This window comes from Lissotriton vulgaris, chromosome 5 (genome assembly GCF_964263255.1).
Source record: "Lissotriton vulgaris chromosome 5, aLisVul1.2, whole genome shotgun sequence".
In the NCBI taxonomy this organism is placed as follows: domain Eukaryota; kingdom Metazoa; phylum Chordata; class Amphibia; order Caudata; family Salamandridae; genus Lissotriton; species Lissotriton vulgaris.
This window is the reverse complement of record NC_141693.1, coordinates 1,931,746,598-1,931,767,764: the sequence shown is the minus strand read 5'-3', so window position 1 is coordinate 1,931,767,764 and position 21,167 is coordinate 1,931,746,598. Positions and strand designations below refer to the sequence as shown.

Sequence of the window (21,167 nt, the reverse complement as noted above, 5' to 3'; positions counted from 1 at the left end):
GGCGAAAGCCCTGGCCAGCCAGGGATCCCATTTCTAACACCCGCCCACCGGCTTAGTAACCAGTTGGTGACCGGACTGTGTTAGCCACCTTTGTTTGTTTTCTCTCCTTCCCCTGAAATGTTTACCTACTTTTCATGTTGTATTTTTTATCTCTGTTTTGATTCCTTACTGCCTTCCTACTACGTAATGTAATTTCCTTCTGTTTTTACAGTGTATGTAAAGCGCTCTGATACCTACGGGTCAAGCTAGCGCTATATAAATCTTTTAAAATAAGTAAAATATCAAAATAAACCAGGACGCAGCCTGTGATCTTAAGCACCGGCTTCTTGCTGCACAGTGTTTCTGGTGCAAAAGGTTCTTTTTGAAATGTATACATTTAAATGGTAGAAAGCTGTGCAAAGTTTAAGGCCCTCAGGGGTGGCTCTAGGCTCATGGCGGCCCTGGGCAGGGACCGTAGGTAGGGGGCCCGAGGCCGCCAAATCCCTGCCAGGGGCCACCACGCAAATATGTATCTAAGGATATATATTGGCGTGGCGGCCCCTGGGGTTTGGCGGCCCTGTGCAGGTGCACAGCTTGCACATGCCTAAGGCCAAACCTGAGGCCCTCTTGCTTTTAGGGAGGGTGCTGGATCATTGTCCTAGGGGGGGTCTGACAAGTAAAAGGGAGAAATGTGTGTGTTCTATGCTGACAGTAACCTCTTCCCTCTGAAGGGGAGACCCTGGCTGGAGGGTGCAGCGCCTTATGCATGGCGCGTCGTCAGGGTCACAGCATGTGGCATAGGGCTTCCAGTGACATTTCACTAACGCCCCCAATTCCAGGATGCATGGGGCTGTCTGTGGAATGTGTTTTCTTACTTCTCAGCTTCCTCTGAGCTAAGTGGCACAGGCGAGGGGGGGGGGGGGGGGGAGCTCTCCAGAAAGAGCACTAAAGGCTCTTCTGGTGGTTTTCACACTTCGAGGGTGGGGGAGGGACCGCATGTGAATACTGTGACACTGTCACTGCATACAAGTTCTGCGCCACATCCCCCCTCCACCCAAATTCAACACTCAAGGGCATTATCCACGCGTTTCGGTCGCTTTGGAATGGGCATGTTTCACCTTTCTGTTTATAGACAGATGTGCTATCAAGTTGTAGTACGAATTTGAAATCTTTTAGGTGGTTCATTCAAAGGAAAAGCCCGAGCTGAGGTCTGCCAATTGTAAGAGTTTCAAACTTTCAATCAGTTTAGCTGAAATAACTGTACTGGGTAAAATCCACCTTTCACACAAGATGCGACACCAGGTTTGAGAGGCCATCTGGCTCTGGAGAACCAGTAAGGCCATGACCCAGAGTCAAAGTGCAAAGGCTTAATCACTGTGGTGAAGGTGGCCCCTTAAAATGGTGTCACAGTAGCCTATGACTGAAAGACTGGAAGAGAGGCGTACGGGGTTCACATTTCAAATAGTTCCACTTGCACTGAGTATTTTATATACCCTTAAATGTTGCTTCAAATCTTTATGGGATGTCCCAGCACTCTTAAGTGAACGTGGGGTCGCACGCTTTATCAAGCACGTAAATACATAGGGGCTCATAAAACACAATACCGTATTATTGTACAGTGTTCTGGGGTGAAAAAAAACACAGACGACGAGACACACTTTCTACATACATTTTTTCAGTCCAACGGAAAAAGTGAGTCCTCGGTGGTGCAACGAGGCCGAAGCTTGTATTTGCTCCTGTTTGTACTCCAGCTGACGAGTAGAAGGCTGCCCCTTCCTCCTGTTATAAATTTGTGAGGTAAATAATATATCATTTTCTTACATGAAGTCGTGAACTTGTATGATACAATCTAAAATAATGTTAAGAACTCGTTTGATGGGTAAGTCAACATTTTCAACCTAATTACCTGCAACAGAAGTGAGTATATGAGGAAAGTGTTTTAGAAAACTGTCAACCCCGGCAAGGCGGCAAGTTGAATTTGAACAGTCTTGACACTTTATTGGAGAAAGCGATGTACTTGTTGAGTTTATTTTGACATGCAGTTGACGCATCTCCCTCCACATTTGTTCTGTTGGTGCTTCATTAAAATTCCAGATGCATTCAGATTACTCCAGGAGTAAAGGCGTCCATGAGCAGTGCTTTAAATGGAAAAAGAAAGTGCCTGTACTCACCAAGGTCCTCATTTATGAGGTCTTGCGTCAGTTTTGCGCTTCCGATGCGTCACTTTTTATGATGCATCAGCAGTGTAAAACATGCCTCCTGTTGCCCACTATTTACAAAGTGACGCATCTAAGCAGATGCGTCACTTTGTAAACCTGCGTCAGGTATAATGTATGCAGGGGGGCGTTCCCCCGCAAAAAGCCTCGTAGAAGTGGCGCAGTGAAATCTATGAGATTTCACTGCGTCACTTCAAGGATGCCGTTGCGTCAAATTCATGTGCCTGCCTCACAGCAGGCGTAAGACTGTTGCAGGCCCTTTCACATGGGGCTTGCCCCATGTGAAAGGACGCATTGCTGGAGTTGCGTCACTTTTGTGACACACTCCAGCATGCGTCACTTTTGTGCTTACAGATACGTCAGAAATGCTGGCGTATCTGTAACTCCTTGCGACATGATGCGTCATCCATTAAATATGACGCATCAGGTATGCCGCAAGGAGTGCGCACTGAGAAGCGACGCATCGCTGCTTTCACACAGCGCTGCATCATTTCTCATAAATGAGGCCCCAAATGTATTGGGATGAGTCTTGAGGGTCTCGTAGGGGCGTGTCTGGGGGCGTGGCTTCCAGGCAGGTATTTAGCAATGGTGGCATTTTCTTATTCAATGCAAAAGCGGTCTAGTGTCTTTCGGCCAAGTTTCTTCATACGTGCATGTTGTAATTGGTGTTTTTTGCAGTTTTATATTGTGCGAATATTAAGGGCATTAAAGCTTTTTACTTGAGAAGCAGAAGTTTTACATGAAAACATCTCTGTTTTGTTGTTTTTATGGTACAGGGAGATCACCCAGATGAACAGGATGTTGAGCAGAACCTGGGATTTCAGCTCTCTGTCTCTGTGCCATAAAAATAAAATAAAGTATGCTTTTGTATAGAACTTGCACTACTCATTTAAAGTGCTTTAATACCCTCCTGCCAAGTATGCGCTATATATAATTGCTAAAAAGTACTAATTGGGCACAGTATACATGAGTTGAACTTAGCCAAAGGCGTTGGGCGCTATGACAGTGTATTCCAGCGCAGCAGCCTTACACTCTAACTGACAACGCAAAAGTTCCAATTTGGGGAGCTCTGTCCATCAGGCCATATCTCCTTATTCCTGTCACGCTGTCAGTAAAGAGTGCAAGGCAGCGGCAGAAGCAGCAGCAGCAACCTAGCGCTGGAATACACTCACTATTTACTGTCAGAGCGCCTGACAGACAAGCTCCCCCTGAAGGTATTCAGCAGCACCTGCGCTGCATGAAATTAGAACTGGGCGGTAAATTCCGTTCCGCTCGTGGAAGTTGTGGAATTTGGGTAATTGCCAAAAATTCCACGATCTGCGGCTTCGTGGAACTGTTTGCTTATTCGCGCTTTCAAAATGTGTGTTCCCAAAATATTTCTCCCGACCACGCAAATAGCGTTTGCAAACAGGAAAAAAGCATTGTGAACTGGCAGAACAAGCAATTCCGTGTGTTTGCAGAACTTTTGTGTGCTCGCAGAGATTTTTTACTGTTTCGCGGAGCTATACGTAGCGCGACTACGCCAATTCCGCCCACTCCTACATGAAATCTCATACCCCAGAGCCCGACCCCAGCTTGCCTCTAGGAGTACCGGTACTCTCTTGACACAAGGAGAAGTTCCGGTACTCTAGGGGAGAAAATTGAGAAGCGCCGGTACTCAGTACCGGTGAGTACCGGCTCATTTAAAGCACTGTGCATGAGGCATACGCTAACTCTAGAACCTGACTTCATGATATGAGACTGCGGGGAGAGGAGGGAGGGTAATGCTACAAGCTAATTTTCAATGGAAATGACAACGGATAGTTATTACTGAGTTTTCTTTTAGCAGCTAATCGGCTGAAAATTCGACCTATTCTTTTATTGTGCATTTGACTCTCCTGGAACCCTTTTTTCAGAACTGTGATGTTGAGCACTTGCGCGTTAAGAATTTAAAATATTGTGTTAATTCATAATGTATTTTCTGCACACTTACCTATGGCTAATGCAAAAACAACAGTTGATGGACTGAATGCAGAACAATGCCATACATTCACCCCAGTACAGAGATCTGGGCCTAAATCCATCGTTTTTTTTGCTAACCATGCCATTCCAGTTTGAACCCAGCCATATGCAAATCAGTCTTGACCCTGTGCCCCATGGGAACAGTTCAGCCCAAACTGCCAAGGCAGGTCCTCCCTGGACTGGATACAAGCATCCTAGGACCGGTTTCGGGCTTTCAGCCCTCATCAGCCAGGATAGCTTGATTCCAGTGGCATGGAGAGCACAGGACTCATGTCTGAGCATACCCGTCCCACTTGTGGTGACAAATGCAAAAACAACAGTTGATGGACAGAATGCAGAACAATGTCATACGTTCACCCCAGTACAGAGATCTGGGCCTAAATCCATCGTTTTTTGGCTCACCATGCCATTCCAGTTTGAACCTAGCCATATGCAAATCAGTATTGACTAAGGGTGGACGTAGTTTGCGAAGTAACGCTACGCGAAGTGCACTTCGCACTACGCAAACTTCACGTAGCACTACGCGAGCTGCGTATTAGCATGTTCGCACTGTGCAAGATGCATTTTAAATGATTGCACAGTGCGAACAAGCATCCGACACTGTGCAATCATTGAAAACGGCATCTTGCACAGTGCGAGCTGTAGTTTTCTGCCGCTCAAGTAGATTTTTACTCGAGCAGCAGCTTTCTCAACGCGAACTGGTAGTTTCTCATCGCGAGCGGTCGCGAGCATGCACGACCACTCGCAATGAGAAACCTGACCTCCCCGCGTTGAGAGTCTCGCTGGGATGTCATTTTGCTTACTCGCGGTCTCAAACATGACATTGAGGACCGCAAACAAGCAGAAAATGACCGCTGCACTACGCTACGCTGCGCGTGTTCGCACTGTGCTACGTGCAGCTCGCGTAGTGCGAAGTTGCACAAACTATGCAAACTACGCGAGCGTAGCGTAGTGCTTCATCCCGGGTTAGTCTTGACCCTGTGCCCCATGGGAACAGTCCAGCCCGAACTGCCAAGCCAGGTCCTCCCTGGGCTGGAAACAAGTGTCCTAGGACCGGTTTCGGGCTTTGAGCCCTCATCCACCAGGATAGCTTGATTCCAGTGGCATGGAGAGCACAGGACTCTGTCTGACCATACCCGTCCCACTCGGGGTGACAAATGCAAAAACAACAGTTGATGGACAGAATGGAGAACAATGTCATACATTCACCCCAGTACAGAGATCTGGGCTGGGTGATGATTTATTCTTTTGGCACTGGACAGAACCAAATCAGAAATAAAGAGAAGGCAGGGATACAATTGGAGAATATGTAGTCTGTACAAAGTGCATGCCTCTCTTCACTTTGGATTTTGTTACACTGTTTTTCAGTGTAAATTTTATAAATACTTGTGCCTTGGGTAGTTCTGCCTCAGATGGGGTTGGGCTCTAAAATGATATATTTTGCAATGTTAAAATTCTGAGCCTGTTTCAAATGACTCACTGTGACAGCCCCCATAAGTCTATAATGTTCCATACTGCGAAGTCGCTCGATTGTAAATGTTCCTCTGCAATAGCATATGTGTCCTTATCACCTTCTCTTTTTGTAGGCCTTACTTACTCATGTTGCCTTTCCTGGGGGTCTGCCGCTCAGAAGTAGGCCATTATGGCCTTCCATGTGTGCCGAAGGGGGCGGTTGCCCCATGACACTACAGGGAGGGGTCTGGGGCATGCTTTAAAGACCTTAAGTGCTGTTTTATACGGAAGCCAGGGAGGCATTTGTTACCCTGTGGTACTTTAGTGGAGAGTGGGCACACGACCCTTGCCGAGAGGGAGTCTGTAAACTCTTGTCTGCCTTCCAGGCATGTGTTACAGGTGGATGTTTGTTGTTGTAGTAACAACATTTGGAAGCGGGATGGGCTTGTGTTAAGAGCAGTGCACTGTGCCAAGCAAACAAACAGTACGATATGTCACAGGGTTAAACTGCTTGCTGTTAAGATCTGTCTACTGCCTGCAAGCGGCGTGGGTGAGCACGTGGGGTGCTTCTTTGTATTCCAAAATGTGCTGATAAGACATATTGCTAGCATTTAACGCCAAATATATATATATATATATATATATATATATATATATATATATATATATATATGACGAAGCTTGTCACTCAAAAGACAACAAATGCCAAATGCAAAGCAACAAAGAGTCGACCCAAAGGTGCTGGTGCAAGGGTGGTTTAATTCGATAAAGCCAGCGCTGCCGCCATGACGCGTTTCGCCTCCGAGAAGGCTTGATCACATGACAAACTGCATGACAGTGAGCAGAGCATTTAAAGTGACAGTGCATTGGAGTGTATCATGAAAATGGAAAAAATACTTTACATTGAAACGCTGCGTTTGTGCAATCAACCGAGAGTGCCCCAATGAAACACCTAGTTTTTACTCAGTAAGATTACACAATTAATAAAATCAGATGTACAGATTTTATAAATAAAAGAGCATATTTACAAGACACAAATTGATAGAAAAACAACAATGTATATAAACGATAATTAATTTTATCTATGTACACGAGCGTTAGCCCATTACTTTGTGTCGAATCTGAATATCCAGTATCTGTAAAAATTATGCTCATATTTAGGCCAGCAGCATTAGTCCAAAAGTCATGACACAACAATTGTACACAATCTAAATAGAGCCCAAGTGGGCCAGTCACAATGTCTGCCAAAATATATATATTTGGGCAGTTTTATATAACGTGACCTCGACCCACAGGTATTGGAGCGCTTTACATGTATGCTATATTAAACAAAGACACATTAATTTTCTTTAGGTGCCAGGAGATGAAGTGATTTGCCCAGAATCACAGGACATTGAGCTGATGCCAAGACTCGAACCTGGTTCCCTAGTTCCAAAGTAGACCGCTCTGGCAGTAACGCCACAACCTCTCCCCTACATATATATTTAGGTCTACATGTATATAGTCGTGCATTAATTTATTAACTATTCCTCTCCTCGGACAGGGCTTCCAGCAATGAATTTGGAATATATTAATCCCTGTCGCTTTAAGCTCTATGTACATGCTGTTTCAGGGGTATTGTTCAAGGTCCTTTGTTTTTGAATCCTCACACTTGTGTTGGTGCCCCAGCCTGAAGCATGCACCAAAGCCTGTAACTGCTGTGCCCAGGTGCTCATATCTGAGAGAGAGAGAGGACACAGTGTTCATGGCCCTTTCTTTCTTTCCTTTTTTTGCAGTTTTATATAGCACAAACTCTCCCTCACACAGCTCCTCTTGGTTTCACTCCCTCATACAACTCCCCTTGGCTCTCTCATTCAGAATATTGTAGTGAAGGCACTGTTGCACTTTTTTTTAAATGGTGTTTCTTGCATGAAAACAGAATTCATTTAAGGCATTAGTGTCATCATATTGAAGTACAGCACTGCACATTCAATGAATGTATTTGTTGTATAGTTAAAACCATTACAAGTGTATAAGTGTGTACAAAAATTTATATGGGCAAATGGTAACAGCATACGCAAATATTGTCCTCTTTAGCTCATAAAAATTGGCAATTTCTTAAATGCTAAATAATTAAATCGTATTGCTTTATTAACCTTCCTGCTTCCTCAATTTTGCTTGGAAATGCACCATTTATCCACTCTATTTTTAAACATTTTCTCAGACGGGGGAGAATCCCCGAACCCACTGTAGGTTGCTAGGGCTCGCTCGCTATGCTCGTTCGCCTCAGTGCAGTACGCCAATATTTTTATGCTCACCACTTTCAAATATCACCAGCCGCTACTGCTCTGTATCTACTATGTATCTTGCTTGATCGCATGATTTTTTTTATCACAGGTCCAGAATTTGTCCATAAGGTGGCTCAGGAATTTCATAAGTATTCTAAGGTTCTATTTCCTATTTTTCACCCTGGAACAGGCTTGCATTAACTGGATGTGTCTATTAAACTTCAGCAGACAGCTTACTTTTACGTCTTTGACACTTTTTATGTGACCTTATGCATAGTATATCTGGGAATACAGACTTCAGGTACCACTGCGGTCATTCAAAACGAAATTCGACCCCGTAAATGAAAGCAGCCTGCCCAATTCTTAACAAATGATTCATTTTCCAGAGCGTTATAAACTGTCCGTGTCAGATCGACTGCTCTGCAACCCCTCTGGCGCGTCACGTGGTATAGTGTTCACTTGCCCTCTAGTTGGTGACTAATAAATAGTTGCGCAACCTGCAAGTCAAAATCATATTGAAACTTTTCTACAAGTAACATTTTAAATGAGGCTGAAAAAACCCAACCTATTTTGATTTTGCTATTTGGTTCGAGGGAGAAGCTTTCCAGGCAGGCGCAGTTGTCGCTTCTTGGAAAAAGCTTTCCTTTGGCAGCCTGCAGCTTTGGATTTCCTGCAGTTTATCATAGTTCCAAGTATGTCTCATGTTGTGAGCCTGTGTGTAGGTGGCACGAAAGTTAGCTTGTTGCGAAACTGGCTGTTGGTGTGTTTTTCATAAGGCGAGCTTTTATGTCTAAGGATTATGTGGTATCTTCCACTCTCTCCTCCCCCGGCAACTCTGCAGAGAATGGAGCGGCTCGCGGTGACATCATTCAGAATGTCACCGCGACCAGCGTTCCAAGCCGAGCGCCTGAGAGAGTGCGAAGTGTCACCCGCCGGAGCCGTTGCTGTGGCTGAGGTCGCTTACGTTATTTGTTTACTAGGATCCGATTAAACGTCAACCTTTACTCCTAGCTGTGTGTTTGGTCATCTTTACACGGATTCTACACTGGCGACGAGGATCATCCCTGCACAGCGACCTCAACACGCTAATGAAGTACGAGATTCCCAAGTGAAGAGAAATACAGTATGTGGTGAATGCAGACTGAAGGGCTGCAAACGTATGAGAAGGAAAGGCGACACCGGCGGCGGAAGCTGACTCACAACACAAGCAATTTATGACGAAAGAAAATCGTATCGTGAGTAGAGAAAAATGTGTGCGGGCGGACTATGCTGCGGACAGTGTAAGCACTAGTGGTGGACATCACGTGTGAGAGTGGCACAAATAGTGGAAGGAAGCGGAGGTTTCTCGTCACTTGAGGAAGGAGGGCCTGTGTCTAGAGGTGAATAAAGCGTGGCGGACTAGCGCCTGAAGTGTCTGCCGGTGCCTTGGAATATATTGGCTCAGAGACTGGTGGTGGTGCTGGCAGCGCTAGCGTATAGCGATCCAGAGTACAGGTCGGGGCAGTAGCACCCCCCCCCCCCCCCCCCCCTCGAGACTGTGTTTGACCCCATCCCGACAGCGCATAGCGGAGTTGGCCCTGCACGGAGCTCTAAGAAGAAAAACCCTCATCTCCTCGTGTAGCGCCAAACCTCACCTTTTCCCTCCATTATCCTTCGCCATCTGCACTCAGGGGAGCAAGACTTTCTTTTGTACCTCCGATGTTGTAAGGAGGAGATCGGCGCTGTAGCCTCATCGAACTGGGAACATCCTGGTTGTGAGCAACAAGTGGGAGAGAGTAAAGATCATATCCATCTCAAGGAGAACAGACTTGTACGCCACAGTGCCACCCGGTGGTTGACTTTGGAACTGGTTGAATTGCCTGTATAATGCAGTGAATGTGTTTTGCACAGAGAAACTTTTTTGTAATGTGCATAAACAGCCTTGGTTTAGGGTAACTAGTCATTTAATTTCTCTGTACATTCCCTGTGCACATTGCAAAGTATTGTTACGGTAGCAAGAGAAGGGGAAAAGTTCTCCAGTACAACTGTAAACATGCAAACATGCAAAGTGTGACGCCCCCACCCTTCTTCTTGACCAACCCAGGGGATCCTGCTATTCAGTGGAAAAAAGTGGAAAAAGGTGTTTTTAAATTATGCTACTGTGTGTGGCCCTAATCTTGGGTTAGAGAGGAAGGTTGCACTGTTAGCATATTACCTGGGAGCGGAGGGGGAAGAGGTTCTTGATCACCTCCCAGACCTAGGTGAAGCGAGAGGTCTAAATGAACTAGAGATAAGCTTGAAAAAACTAGATTTGCACTATCTCCCGAAGACTAGTACCATAATGGAGCGGTATCATTTTGGGAAGAGAGTACAGAAGGAAGGGGAATATATAGAAGATTTCGTCTCTGACCGTAGGAAACTAGCTGCGACATGCAAATTTGGTGGGGCAAGCGAGGAAAGGATCAGGGACCAGTTCGTGTTAGCATGCAGGATGCAGCGGGTACGGGAGGAATTGTGGCTTAAAGACGACCCACCCCTAAGAGAGGTCCTAATAATAGCCAAACAGGTGGAACATATGCTACAGTGCGTGAGTGAGATAAAACAGGACAGTGGGGAGAAGAGAGGTGAAGACAAACCCAAAGTGAGCGAGGTAGTGACTGAGTTGGAGGCTGTGTCTGTGATCAAGGGCCAGAAGACTATGATCAAGGAACAAAAAGAAGACAAACCGGGATGGTCATTTAAGGGTGCCTGTTACAGGTGCGGAAAGCAAGGGCACATGGCCAATGATAAAGAGTGCCCTGCCCTCAAGTTCACATGCAACAAATGTGGGAAGAGGGGCCATTTCAGGCAGTATTGCAAAAGCGGACAGGGATTCAATAGACAGGGTAAGGACAGGACTAACACAGTCTGCGATGAAATAGTTGTGCAAGTAGAGGAAGGCCTGGTCTGCAGCCCTAAAGACACCATAAAAGTAAAAGGCACCGAGTTGGAAGCACTGTTCGATTCCTGTTCAAGGATAACTATTATCAGTGCTAAAGAGTTTTCACGTGTATCCAAGGGGAAGATAATCTTGAAGAAAATGGGATGTGAGACCCGGGGGATATGCGGGTCGCCCAATCGCAATGAAAGGATACTTTTGGAACACTATCGAATACAAAGACAGAACAACAACGTCCAAGGTTTATGTGTCCACTGTCGGTGAGAACATCTTGGGTTGGCAAGCACAGAAGGAGTTGGGAGTATACCTGAATCCTAACAGCAATCCCCAAATTTTGATACAAGAGATAGAAGAGCTGGAAGAGGGTTTAGTGACAGAGTTCAAGGAAGTATTCAGAGAAGAGCTGGGTTGCTTGAAGAACTACTGCCACAAGATCAAATTGAAGGAAAATGCGAAGCCGGTGGTAGCCAAGGTCAGGAAGCTACCCATTGCCATCCAAGAAGCGGTGAGAGCTGAACTTGAGAAATTGTGCAAGGCAGGGGTTATTGAACCGGTTGGCGCCCATCGTGGCCGCACATAAGAAGGATGGGTCTGCTCGGTTGTGCATCGACCTTAGGGCTTTGAACAAGGAGATTGTGGTCGACCGCTTCCCGCTGCCCAATATCACCCAGATGATGAGCATGCTAGAGGGTGCAAGAGTATTCTCCACACTTGACCTTACCTCAGCCTACTTTCAAATCAAACTTCATGAAGAGTCACAAGAACTCACAGCGTTTGTGACTCCCATGGGCCCGTACAAGTTCAAAAGGATGCCGTTCGGGTTGGTCTCTGCGGCAGCCGTGTTCCAGAGGCTCATGGGAAACATCTTGAAGGAGATTTCTGGGGTTGTATGCTACCAAGACGACGTTCTAGTGTTCGCCAGAGATCATGGAGAGCATGATAAGAGACTGAGACAAGTGTTAGCCAGGTTTAGGTCACAAGGACTAACAGTGAGGAGAGAAAAGTGCGTGTTTAGGTGTGCTGAACTGGACTTCTTGGGACACAAAGTGACGGCTGAAGGAATCCGTCCCAAGACAGAGCTCCAGAACGCCATTGTAAATCTGGCGCCCCCGAAGAGCAAGGAAGAGATCAGATCTTTCATGGGTATGCTAGAGTTCTATGGCAAATTTATACGGAACCTCGCAGGGAGAACGCATGCCATCAGACTGTTGTTGAAAAAAAAGACTGTGTTCAATTGGAGTCAGGAGTGTCAGAGGGAGTTCGAGGACGTGAAGAACGCTCTTGCACAAGCACCCAGTTTGAAGTCGTACATACCCAATCGGACGACAATAGTCACCACGGATGCAAGTGCCAAAGGGCTAGGTGCGGTGCTCACACAAGCAAGCAAGGACGGAGAAGACACTATAGCCTTCACCTCAAGATCCCTTCAAAAGTCGGAAGACAACTACTCCGTGATCGAAAAAGAAGCCTTGGCAGTATTGTACATGTATTTATATAGAGCAAATCACCCACATCGCAGGTATCTAAGCGCTTGCTTTGGGAACCCGTCCTGGTATTCCCCTGTGAGATAACCCCAGCAGGGTATCCACAAGGTGAAAGCCAGGCATCCAGCCGAGAGGGGCCGTTGTGGAGATTAAGCAAGCTATTGCCCAGAGTCGCAGAGTGTGAACCCGTGAGTCGAGTAGGCACCGGAGCGAGAATTATCGAGTCCGTGGAATTATTGAGCCTAAGCCCCGTCGAGGCGGGGAATTGAACCCTGGTCCAGGGGCAATCTCAGCTTCCGGGTCTGCCGCCTCTAACCCCTGAGCCACACTTCTCCACACTATTCTGGGCATTGAACAAATTTAGGGATTTCCTGTGGGGCACAACGTTCGTCCTTCGTACCGACCACAAGCCATTGGTGGAAGTATTCAGTAAGAAAGGGTTGGATGCGATCTCCAGTAGGATCAGGCGCTGGGTTGTTGGCCTTCAGGAGTACACTTTCAATGTCGAGTACGTCCCTGGAACCCGGAATCTGGAATCTGGCGGCCGACTGCTTGTCAAGGCTGGTGAAAGAAAGTGATGAGAACGAAGCGCATGACAGGATGGAAGAAGAGCTGGAAGATCGCCAAATGGAAAATGTTTGTGCCATCCAGAGAGCGATAGGTGAAGAAACCTGGAAGTGTGCACTAAAGGATGACGGAGTCCTGGATGAGGTGTGCAAGAGAGTAAAAGACAGGTGGAAACACGAAGATAAACGAGTGGAGGCCCTTCGGCCATTCTGGATGGTAAAAGATGAATTGTCAGTGATCGACGAATGTCTGTTCAGGGGAACGAGGTTAGTACCTCCAGTGACGGTGGGAGAGAATCTCATTGACATGGCTCACGATGGCCACCTGGGCATCACCAAGACCAAGCAAAGGCTGAGAGAAGATTATTGGTGGCCGAGCATGGACCTTGCTATTGAAAGGAAGGTGAGAGACTGCATTCCGTGTGGCATCAGCGACAAGGTACTAAAGCAACTGACACCTCCAATGGTGTGCAGAACACCACCATCAGGACCCTGGGAAGAGTTGGCGTTGGACATTGTTGGTCCGTTGACAGGAGAGGTGCGCACGCCATATATTCTGGTGCTCATGGATCTGTACTCCAGGTGGCCGGAAGTGAAGTTGGTGAGCGAAATCACAACCAAGACCGTCATCGAGTTCCTTCGAGGGCTGTTTGAAAGGGAAGGATTACCCAGCAGCCTACTCACAGACAATGGGGTACAGCTGTGTTCTAAAGAGATGGATGATTTCCTTGAGGAGATAGGAATCACACACAAGCGTTGTGCCCTGTATCACCCTGGGACAAATGGCATGGTAGAGCGTTTTAATAAGACCCTCAAGGAGAGTATCCAGTTAGCCAAGGCCAGCAGCATGAATTGGAAGGAAGAAGTATGGAAGCGCTTAGAAGCATACAGGTTCACCCCGCACCAGACGACGGGAGTAACCTCGTTTGAAATGCTCCGAGGAAGGATACCCAACACCAGACTGTCACCAGGGTGGATGGGGTGGCATAAGGGTTGGTCAGACCACTCCAGAGAGGCGAGAGGGTTAGTGAGACAGAAAGAAGCTATGGGTGAAAGGAAAGAAAGATTCGACAGGCTTAACTCTACACGGGAGGATGGTTTCAAATTAGGTGATGACATTAAGATCAGGACACCCACTGGCAGGGCAAGTTGGTCAGAATACAGTAGGCCAACCAAGATCACTAAATTGTTCAGGAATGCTGTGAAGACCCAGGAAGGGAAGATTTGGAACCTGGAGAGAGTAGTGAAGTTTTGCCCATCCGGTCAAAGTTCAGGTAGTGGCAGGGAGGGTGAGGGCGACCCCGAGAGGAACAGTGGTCTCCCTCCCAAGAAACGGTGGCCTGTCTCCCACCCAGGTGGTAGGACCAGCCGGAGAATGATCAGGCCACCCAGACATTTTGAACAGTATGTGATGATGTAATCTGCCTGTAATATTTTGCTGTTATGTTCAGTGCTTTTGTTTCTTTCCGCAGGGGAGGGGGATGTGTGGTATCTTCCACTCTCTCCTCCCCCGGCAACTCTGCAGAGAATGGAGCGGCTCGCGGTGACATCATTCAGAATGTCACCGCGACTAGCGTTCCAAGCCGAGCGCCTGAGAGAGTGCGAAGTGTCACCCGCCTGAGCCGTTGCTGTGGCTGAGGTCGCTTATGTTATTTGTTTACTAGGATCCGATTAAACGTCAACCTTTACTCCTAGCTGTGTGTTTGATCATCTTTACACAGATTCTACAGATTAGTACAAGGACGGAGCTCATTGGTAGAGGAAGCTTTAAAGATGACGGGGAGTATTCGGAGGGAAGTCGTGTTTACCTGCATCGTGTTGACGATCAGTTTTACCTCGAAGAGAAGGAGCCGATGATTGGGCAACGCTCTAGTTATATACATGGCCAGTTTTAGGACTTGAAGACCACGAGACGCCTCTTACAATGTCATTTCTTCATTTAGCCTGTGATTGTGCTGCCTTCCATTTTTTGTGGTAACTGTGATTCGGTCAGCAAATCAACCCGTCAAGCAGATCGGAAAAGACAAGCATTTGCAATTCAATAGGTCTTGCATTTACGTGAGTTTAAGCCATTAGCCCTGTAAATGACAATGTCTTTTATTTATGTTTTAAAAACCAAAACATAAATAAAAGGCATTGTCATTTACAATGCCAATAGCTCAAACTCGCGTATATGCAAGAAATATTGCATTGCAAATGCTTGTCTCTTTCTGCCTTTATTGTGCCTTGTTTTTTCTTTTTTCCCCCTTGTGCCTTCATTGTGTCTTTTTTCCCTTTCTCTGCCTCCTTTTTCACTGCCCAATTTTCCGCTTAGCTCCCCTCCCCACCGCTGCTGCCCCGTGCCCTCTCCCCCCTGTGTCTTCCCTCTCCCGCCCCCAGCAGCTGTCCCTCCCCCGACCCCTACTTAATGGTGGCTGCTGTGCAAAAGGCAAGCCCATCTGTGCCTGTCCGCAACCAGCGCAAAGGACCCTGGTCCTCCGACCTGCCACCGCTACGACTCAGCAACCCTCCAAGCACTCAACCCTGGAAGAAACAACTGCCAGCTCTCAACACCAATCACGACTCAAGGACAGCTCTCCTGCCGACACTGCCGCAGCACCTTCACCCACCTCCAGACCCCCACTGTCACCGCCAACCCACCGGACACCAGCGCACCCAAACCCCTGAACTGCATCCTCCTCAATGTGTGCTCCCTGCACAGACATGCAGTAGAAATCTGGGACTTCCTCAACATCCTCTCGCCCTAAGTCACTCTGCTCATAAAGACCTGGACCAAAGGTAGCTTCGCACATGACTTTGCAACCGCCATCCCTGACGGGTACAAGATCCAGAGGAAAGACCGCCCCAACCACCCTGGAGATGGACTCTCCATCATACTCAAAAAACTCCCTCCGACTACAGCCAGCACAAATGACTCCTCGTCCCCCATGGAACACCTCCATTTCCAGGTCCAGATCAACCCCCAGAAGGACTCTACGCTGCACCCTTGCCTACAGACCTCCCGGACCGCGCCTCACGTTCACCACTACCATCGCAGACCTCATCGCGCCCCACGCCCTCGCATTCACAGACAACGTACTTGTTGGAGACCTGAATTTCCACCTCAACAACCTCAGTGACCCCAACTCCACCGCCCTCCTGGACAACTTCGACAACATCGGACTGAAACAGCTCGTCACCACCCGCACCCACAAGGCAGGACACACACTCGATCCAATCTTCGCAGGAGGAAACAACATTTGCTTTAGCCACACCACACAACTCCTCTGGACCAACCACCACTGCGTCCACTTCTTCTCGAAGCCTACCACACTCAACCCCATACCATGCCCCGCAGGAACTGTAGCAAGATTACCGAAGAGCACCCCAACTCCGCCCTCAAATGCACTCCTCCACCCACCACGACCAACGTCAACTCTGCAGCCAACGAACTCCACAGATGGATCACTGACTGAGCAAACACACTCTCTACCCCCTCCAGAACTCCGACAGACAAAGCACCACAAAAGCCACCTGAGAATCCAAGCGCATGTGCCGACGACTCGCGAAAGCTTGGATAAACAGCAAAACCTCTGCAGCACGCACCGCCTACAACACCGCCATAACAGAATACTGCCAACTAATCAGACCCATGAAGAAGAACTTCTACCAGGAGAGAATCTTCTTAAACTCCAGCAGCTGTAAAGAGCTCTTCAGCATCATACAAGAATTCAACAAACCCCACAGCGAATCCTACGACATCCCTCCCTCCCAGGACCTCTGCAACAAACCCGGCTCTTAATTCCATCACAAGATCAGGACTCTCTACGGCAACTTCAATGAACGGAACCAAGGCACCGACAACGCCACCCAGCCTACCATCACCACCTGGACCCCTGTCACCACAGAAGACACCGCTAAGATCCTGAGGAGCATACAATCAGGAGCCCCCACCGATCCCTGGCCGGCGCACATCTTCCACAGAGCCGCCTCTGCTAAAGAACCCAAACTACGACATGCTATCAACTGCACCCATGAAACAGGCATGCTCCCTGATGACTGGAAATGCGCAGAAGTCAAGCCCCTCTTCAAGAAGCCCTCCGCAGACTCAATAGACCTCAAAAACTACAGACCCATCTCTCTTCTTTCTTTCTCAGCCAAGGTCACCGAGAAGATAGTCATCAACCAGCTCACGGACTTCATTGAATCCAACTCGATCCTCGACTCTTCCCAATCCGGATTCCAAGGCAACCACATCACCGATACCGCCCTCATAGCCCCAACGGATGACATCTGCACACTCCTCAACCAAGGCCACACGGCTGCCCTCATCCTACTAGACATATCCGCAGCCTTCAACACCGTCTCCCACCTCACACTAACCGCCTGACTCCACGATGTCACCATACAGGGTACTGCCCTAGACTGGATACGCTCCTTCCTCACCGGCCAAACTCAACAATCAAACTCCTGCCCTTCCTCTCTGAACCCACAGAGATCAGCTGTGGAGTACCCCAAGGATCCTCACTCAGTCCAACGCGCTTCAACACCTATATCGTCGACCACTCGCTACCATCGTCAGAAAACACAGACTCAGCATAGTATCCTACGCCAACGACACCCAGCTCATCCTCTCCCTCACCTAGGAACCCGACATCACCAGACACAGCTTCCAGGAAGGAAATAAAGACGTTGTGTCCTGGATGAGCAGCAGCTGCCTCAAGCTCAACTCAGAGAAAACGGAAATCCTTGTCCTTGGATCCACGCCCTACGCATGGGACAACCCCATGTCGGACCACCGTTCTCTGCAACCCTCCCTCACCCACGGACCACGCCCGCAACCTCAGTCCTTCAAATGGATCCCCCAGAATCCAGAAAGACCATCACCCATGCCCTCATAATCAGCATACTGGAGTACAGGAACACCCTCTATGCCAGAATCAACAGATCTTTACTCCTCAAACTCCATACCATCCAGAATGCCGCAGCCAGGCTCATCTTCGGCATCCCACGAGAAGACCACATCACCCAGCACCTACAAGACCTCCACTGGCTCCCCATCGAAAAGAGAGTGACCTTCAAGCTGCTCACTCCTACAAATCCCTCCACAACACCGGACCACATTATCTCAACGAAAGAATCTCCTTTTACGCATCCTATAGAAACCTCCGTCAACCTTGCCCTGGCCGAAATCCAACGCATCTGCAGAGCCAGAACGGGAGAAAGAACCTTCTCCTACATTGCGGGCAAGACCTGGAAGGAACTCTCCCTCAGCATCAGACGAACCCTCACACTGCAAGCATTCAGGAAGAGCCTCAAGACCGGCTCTTTGGATGAGAGGGAGCTGCTCGATGCACCTCAACCCTCAGCGACTTGAGACCCTGCAGGCGAGTACTGCGCCTCACAAATCCCTGATGATTGATTGAATGTTTAAGCGGGCAGCCCCCTCTTTTGGACGACAGATTGTTTTAGGCCAAGGCAGTGGTTTAGCCCGCGCTTCCAATCCTCCAGTGTTCGGCAACGTCCCACCAGGCAACCACCAGACCCAACCATGGCAGGGGTCATTTGTATCAGTATCTCTGTTTTCCAGTCAGAGATGTGGAGCAGGACCGGTCTGGTATTTTTCTGAAGTCTCCACCCAAGGACCTCTCCGGGAGTCAACAGAACTCCCTTCCAGAAGGGCTCCAGGACAGCCGGCTCTATGCTGTGTAGAATAAATCCCACTAGGCATTCTGGTGCTGCTCCTATTTGCCACAACCACCTCCTGGTGTAGTAAATCCAGTGTAAGTACTTAAATTGAATGGCTTGGAATTGAGAGGCTATTGCAGCATTATTGGGAGGAGGGGGGCTGGAAGCCAATGCCTCCCTACAGTTGTCATCATAATCAAGTGTGCCCAATTCTGATGACTCAACTGCACTCAAGTGAGCCAATGTGGCAGGAGTGTTGGCCACCAAGGGCTTGTGTATGAGGAACATGTAATTATGTTTGAAGTGTGTAAGTAGTATTTTGGCCTCCAGTCATGCAGGTCTGAGATGCGGGGGTTACAGCATACCTGACCAGTAGAAACCCACAGAAATGAATGCAGTGGAGAGTCAATTCTGCCTGTAGGTCAGTAAATTACTGTTGTGGAGTGGTAACCCAGGTCTCCCAAATGGGATATGCTGACTAGATCCCACCGCCCGAAACGCAACAGTGCAAGTACGTGGCTAAGCCATGTTTCAGCCCATAAAAGCATTTCCCTGGTCAGCCGACAGGACCAACCGAGGGTTCAGAGCATGTTGTTCCAGGCCTTAAGCACCAGTTGGACAATTGGCGGGAGGGATTGTGGAATAGCTCCTCTGTAAGGGAGGTGTAAAAGCTGCCTTCCATCCAGTACCCATTCATCCGGCCCCGGGCGTCCCTTGGGCCGCTACTGCAGGACCCTATGGAGCAGTGGCTGCTGCTGACCATTTTGATGGCGACCCCCCGAGAATGGCGAGTCTAGATAGATCGGGTGACTGTCTTCAGAGCAGGGCGGCTGGACCTCTGTTCGCGGTCACAGCCTGCCCCTCAGACCAGAAGGAAAAACAGAGCAAGGTGGCTGGACAGGATTATTCAAAAAACCATTACCCAATCACACAGCCAATATGTACCGTGTGACCACTGGATTTGTATTCCAAACAAATTTATTTTCTTTTTCACATAATTTCCACACACTATTTAAGAAAAACAGGCACAAACAGAACCACTGTCAGATCAAAAGGTTCATATATACAGTATCTACAAACATACACATTTACGAATTTGCAACAGTGAATTAAGCAGAATTGATTGAACACACCAAAAAAAACATTAGAATATATAATGGTCCAATTGAATTGCAGTTATATACAGTGCAACAAAATACATGAACAAAGAACAAGCACCAGTCCTAGAAAATAAAAAACCAAAAGACAAGCGGGTTTGAGATCGAAAAACCAAGCCTGCCTGTCTACAAAAGCCTGTGGTGTGATGTTTCTATGGGGTTGCAGCACTAGGGTCCACAATTGTGATGTAATTTATATCCTAGCTGCACCCTTTATTGTTGCCACAGGGTGGTAGTGTCGACGCGTTTCGAACCTGGATGTTCTAGGTTCTCTTCAGGACAGGGACTGGGGGAAAGATTCTGCAAGAGAATACAGAATTGGTGTCAAAGGAGTACTTCATAGTACTGCAATGAGCCTACTCAGACTCCAGTGAAAAACAAAGAATGGTTACCTGCACGGGGGCACAAAGGTTGCCGTAGTGTAGGTATAGTGTAGTTCGCAGTCAACCCTAAAAGTCATATAAAGAAGTGCTCAATGGGGGGATGATGCTCATTGGGTCACACTCGAGTGGCGCAGGGTCTGAACTATGTATAAATCATACCTGCAGTATACTGCACTGTTGCAAATTCGTGTTCAATCAATTCTGCTTAAGTCACTGTTGCAAATTCGTAAATGTGTATGTTTGTAGATACTGTATATATGAACCTTTTGATCTGACAGTGGTTCTGTTTGTGCCTGTTTTTCTTAAATAGTGTGTGGAAATTATGTGAAAAAGAAAATAAATTTGTTTGGAATACAAATCCAGTGGTCACACGGTACATATTGGCTGTGTTATTGGGTAATGGTTTTTTGAATAATCCTGTCCAGCCACCTTGCTCTGTTTTTCCTATTGTTGAGATCCGGGCTGGTCAGATGTAGGATCCGATACCTTCACTGTTTCACACCTCAGACCAGAAGCCAGCGGGACAGGTTCGCCGAGACGGCAGATTCCTGCACGGGGCGCCTCGAAGACCCCTCAGACCTCCTCGAAGACCCCTCGAAGGCTCGAGGACCCATCAGACGCCTCGGACCAGAGGCCAGCGGGTCAAGTCTCCCAGGACGGTGGACTCCCCCACGGGGCGGCTCGGCCTCTGGGACGTGTTCGCGCCCTGCCCCCGGAGCCTTCAAGGCACGACCTCGGGCCCCCGGAGCTGTGCAGCCGCAGGTCTGGGGTTGTGGCACATCCACGACGTCGGCGGTGCATCCGGGCTCACAAGGTAGTACACACCTCGCCCCCAGCACATCCATCGAGGAACTCGAGTGGGTGCCTGTCTCCCCAGGGCTGAATCCATCACACCCCAACGGCACCAGAGGAGGTGGTGTCCTGTCGCCAACGGAAAGTTCGAACGCCCCCCCAACAACTCCAGCCGAGCCGCCGCGCGGGAGCCCCGCAGAACCAACCGCAGTACTACATTGAGGCTTTCGAGCAGGGCCTGGCTGCTCGTTTCGGGGCCGAGCTCCTTCGCACCCTGTCCGGCGCT

The 21,167-nt window shown here is 48.3% G+C and overlaps 1 protein-coding gene across 1 annotated transcript in view; it reads right to left on the bottom strand.

The window, feature by feature from the left end:
- LOC147717776 (N-acetyllactosaminide alpha-1,3-galactosyltransferase-like) overlaps nucleotides 1-21,167 on the bottom strand; it is a 78,916-nt gene that overhangs the window by 43,227 nt on the left and 14,522 nt on the right. Inside the window, exon 3 of the mRNA XM_086919880.1 lies at nucleotides 1,649-1,758. Within this exon, the coding sequence (XP_086776006.1) occupies nucleotides 1,649-1,758 (110 nt within the window). The remainder of the gene's footprint in view (nucleotides 1-1,648; nucleotides 1,759-21,167) is intronic.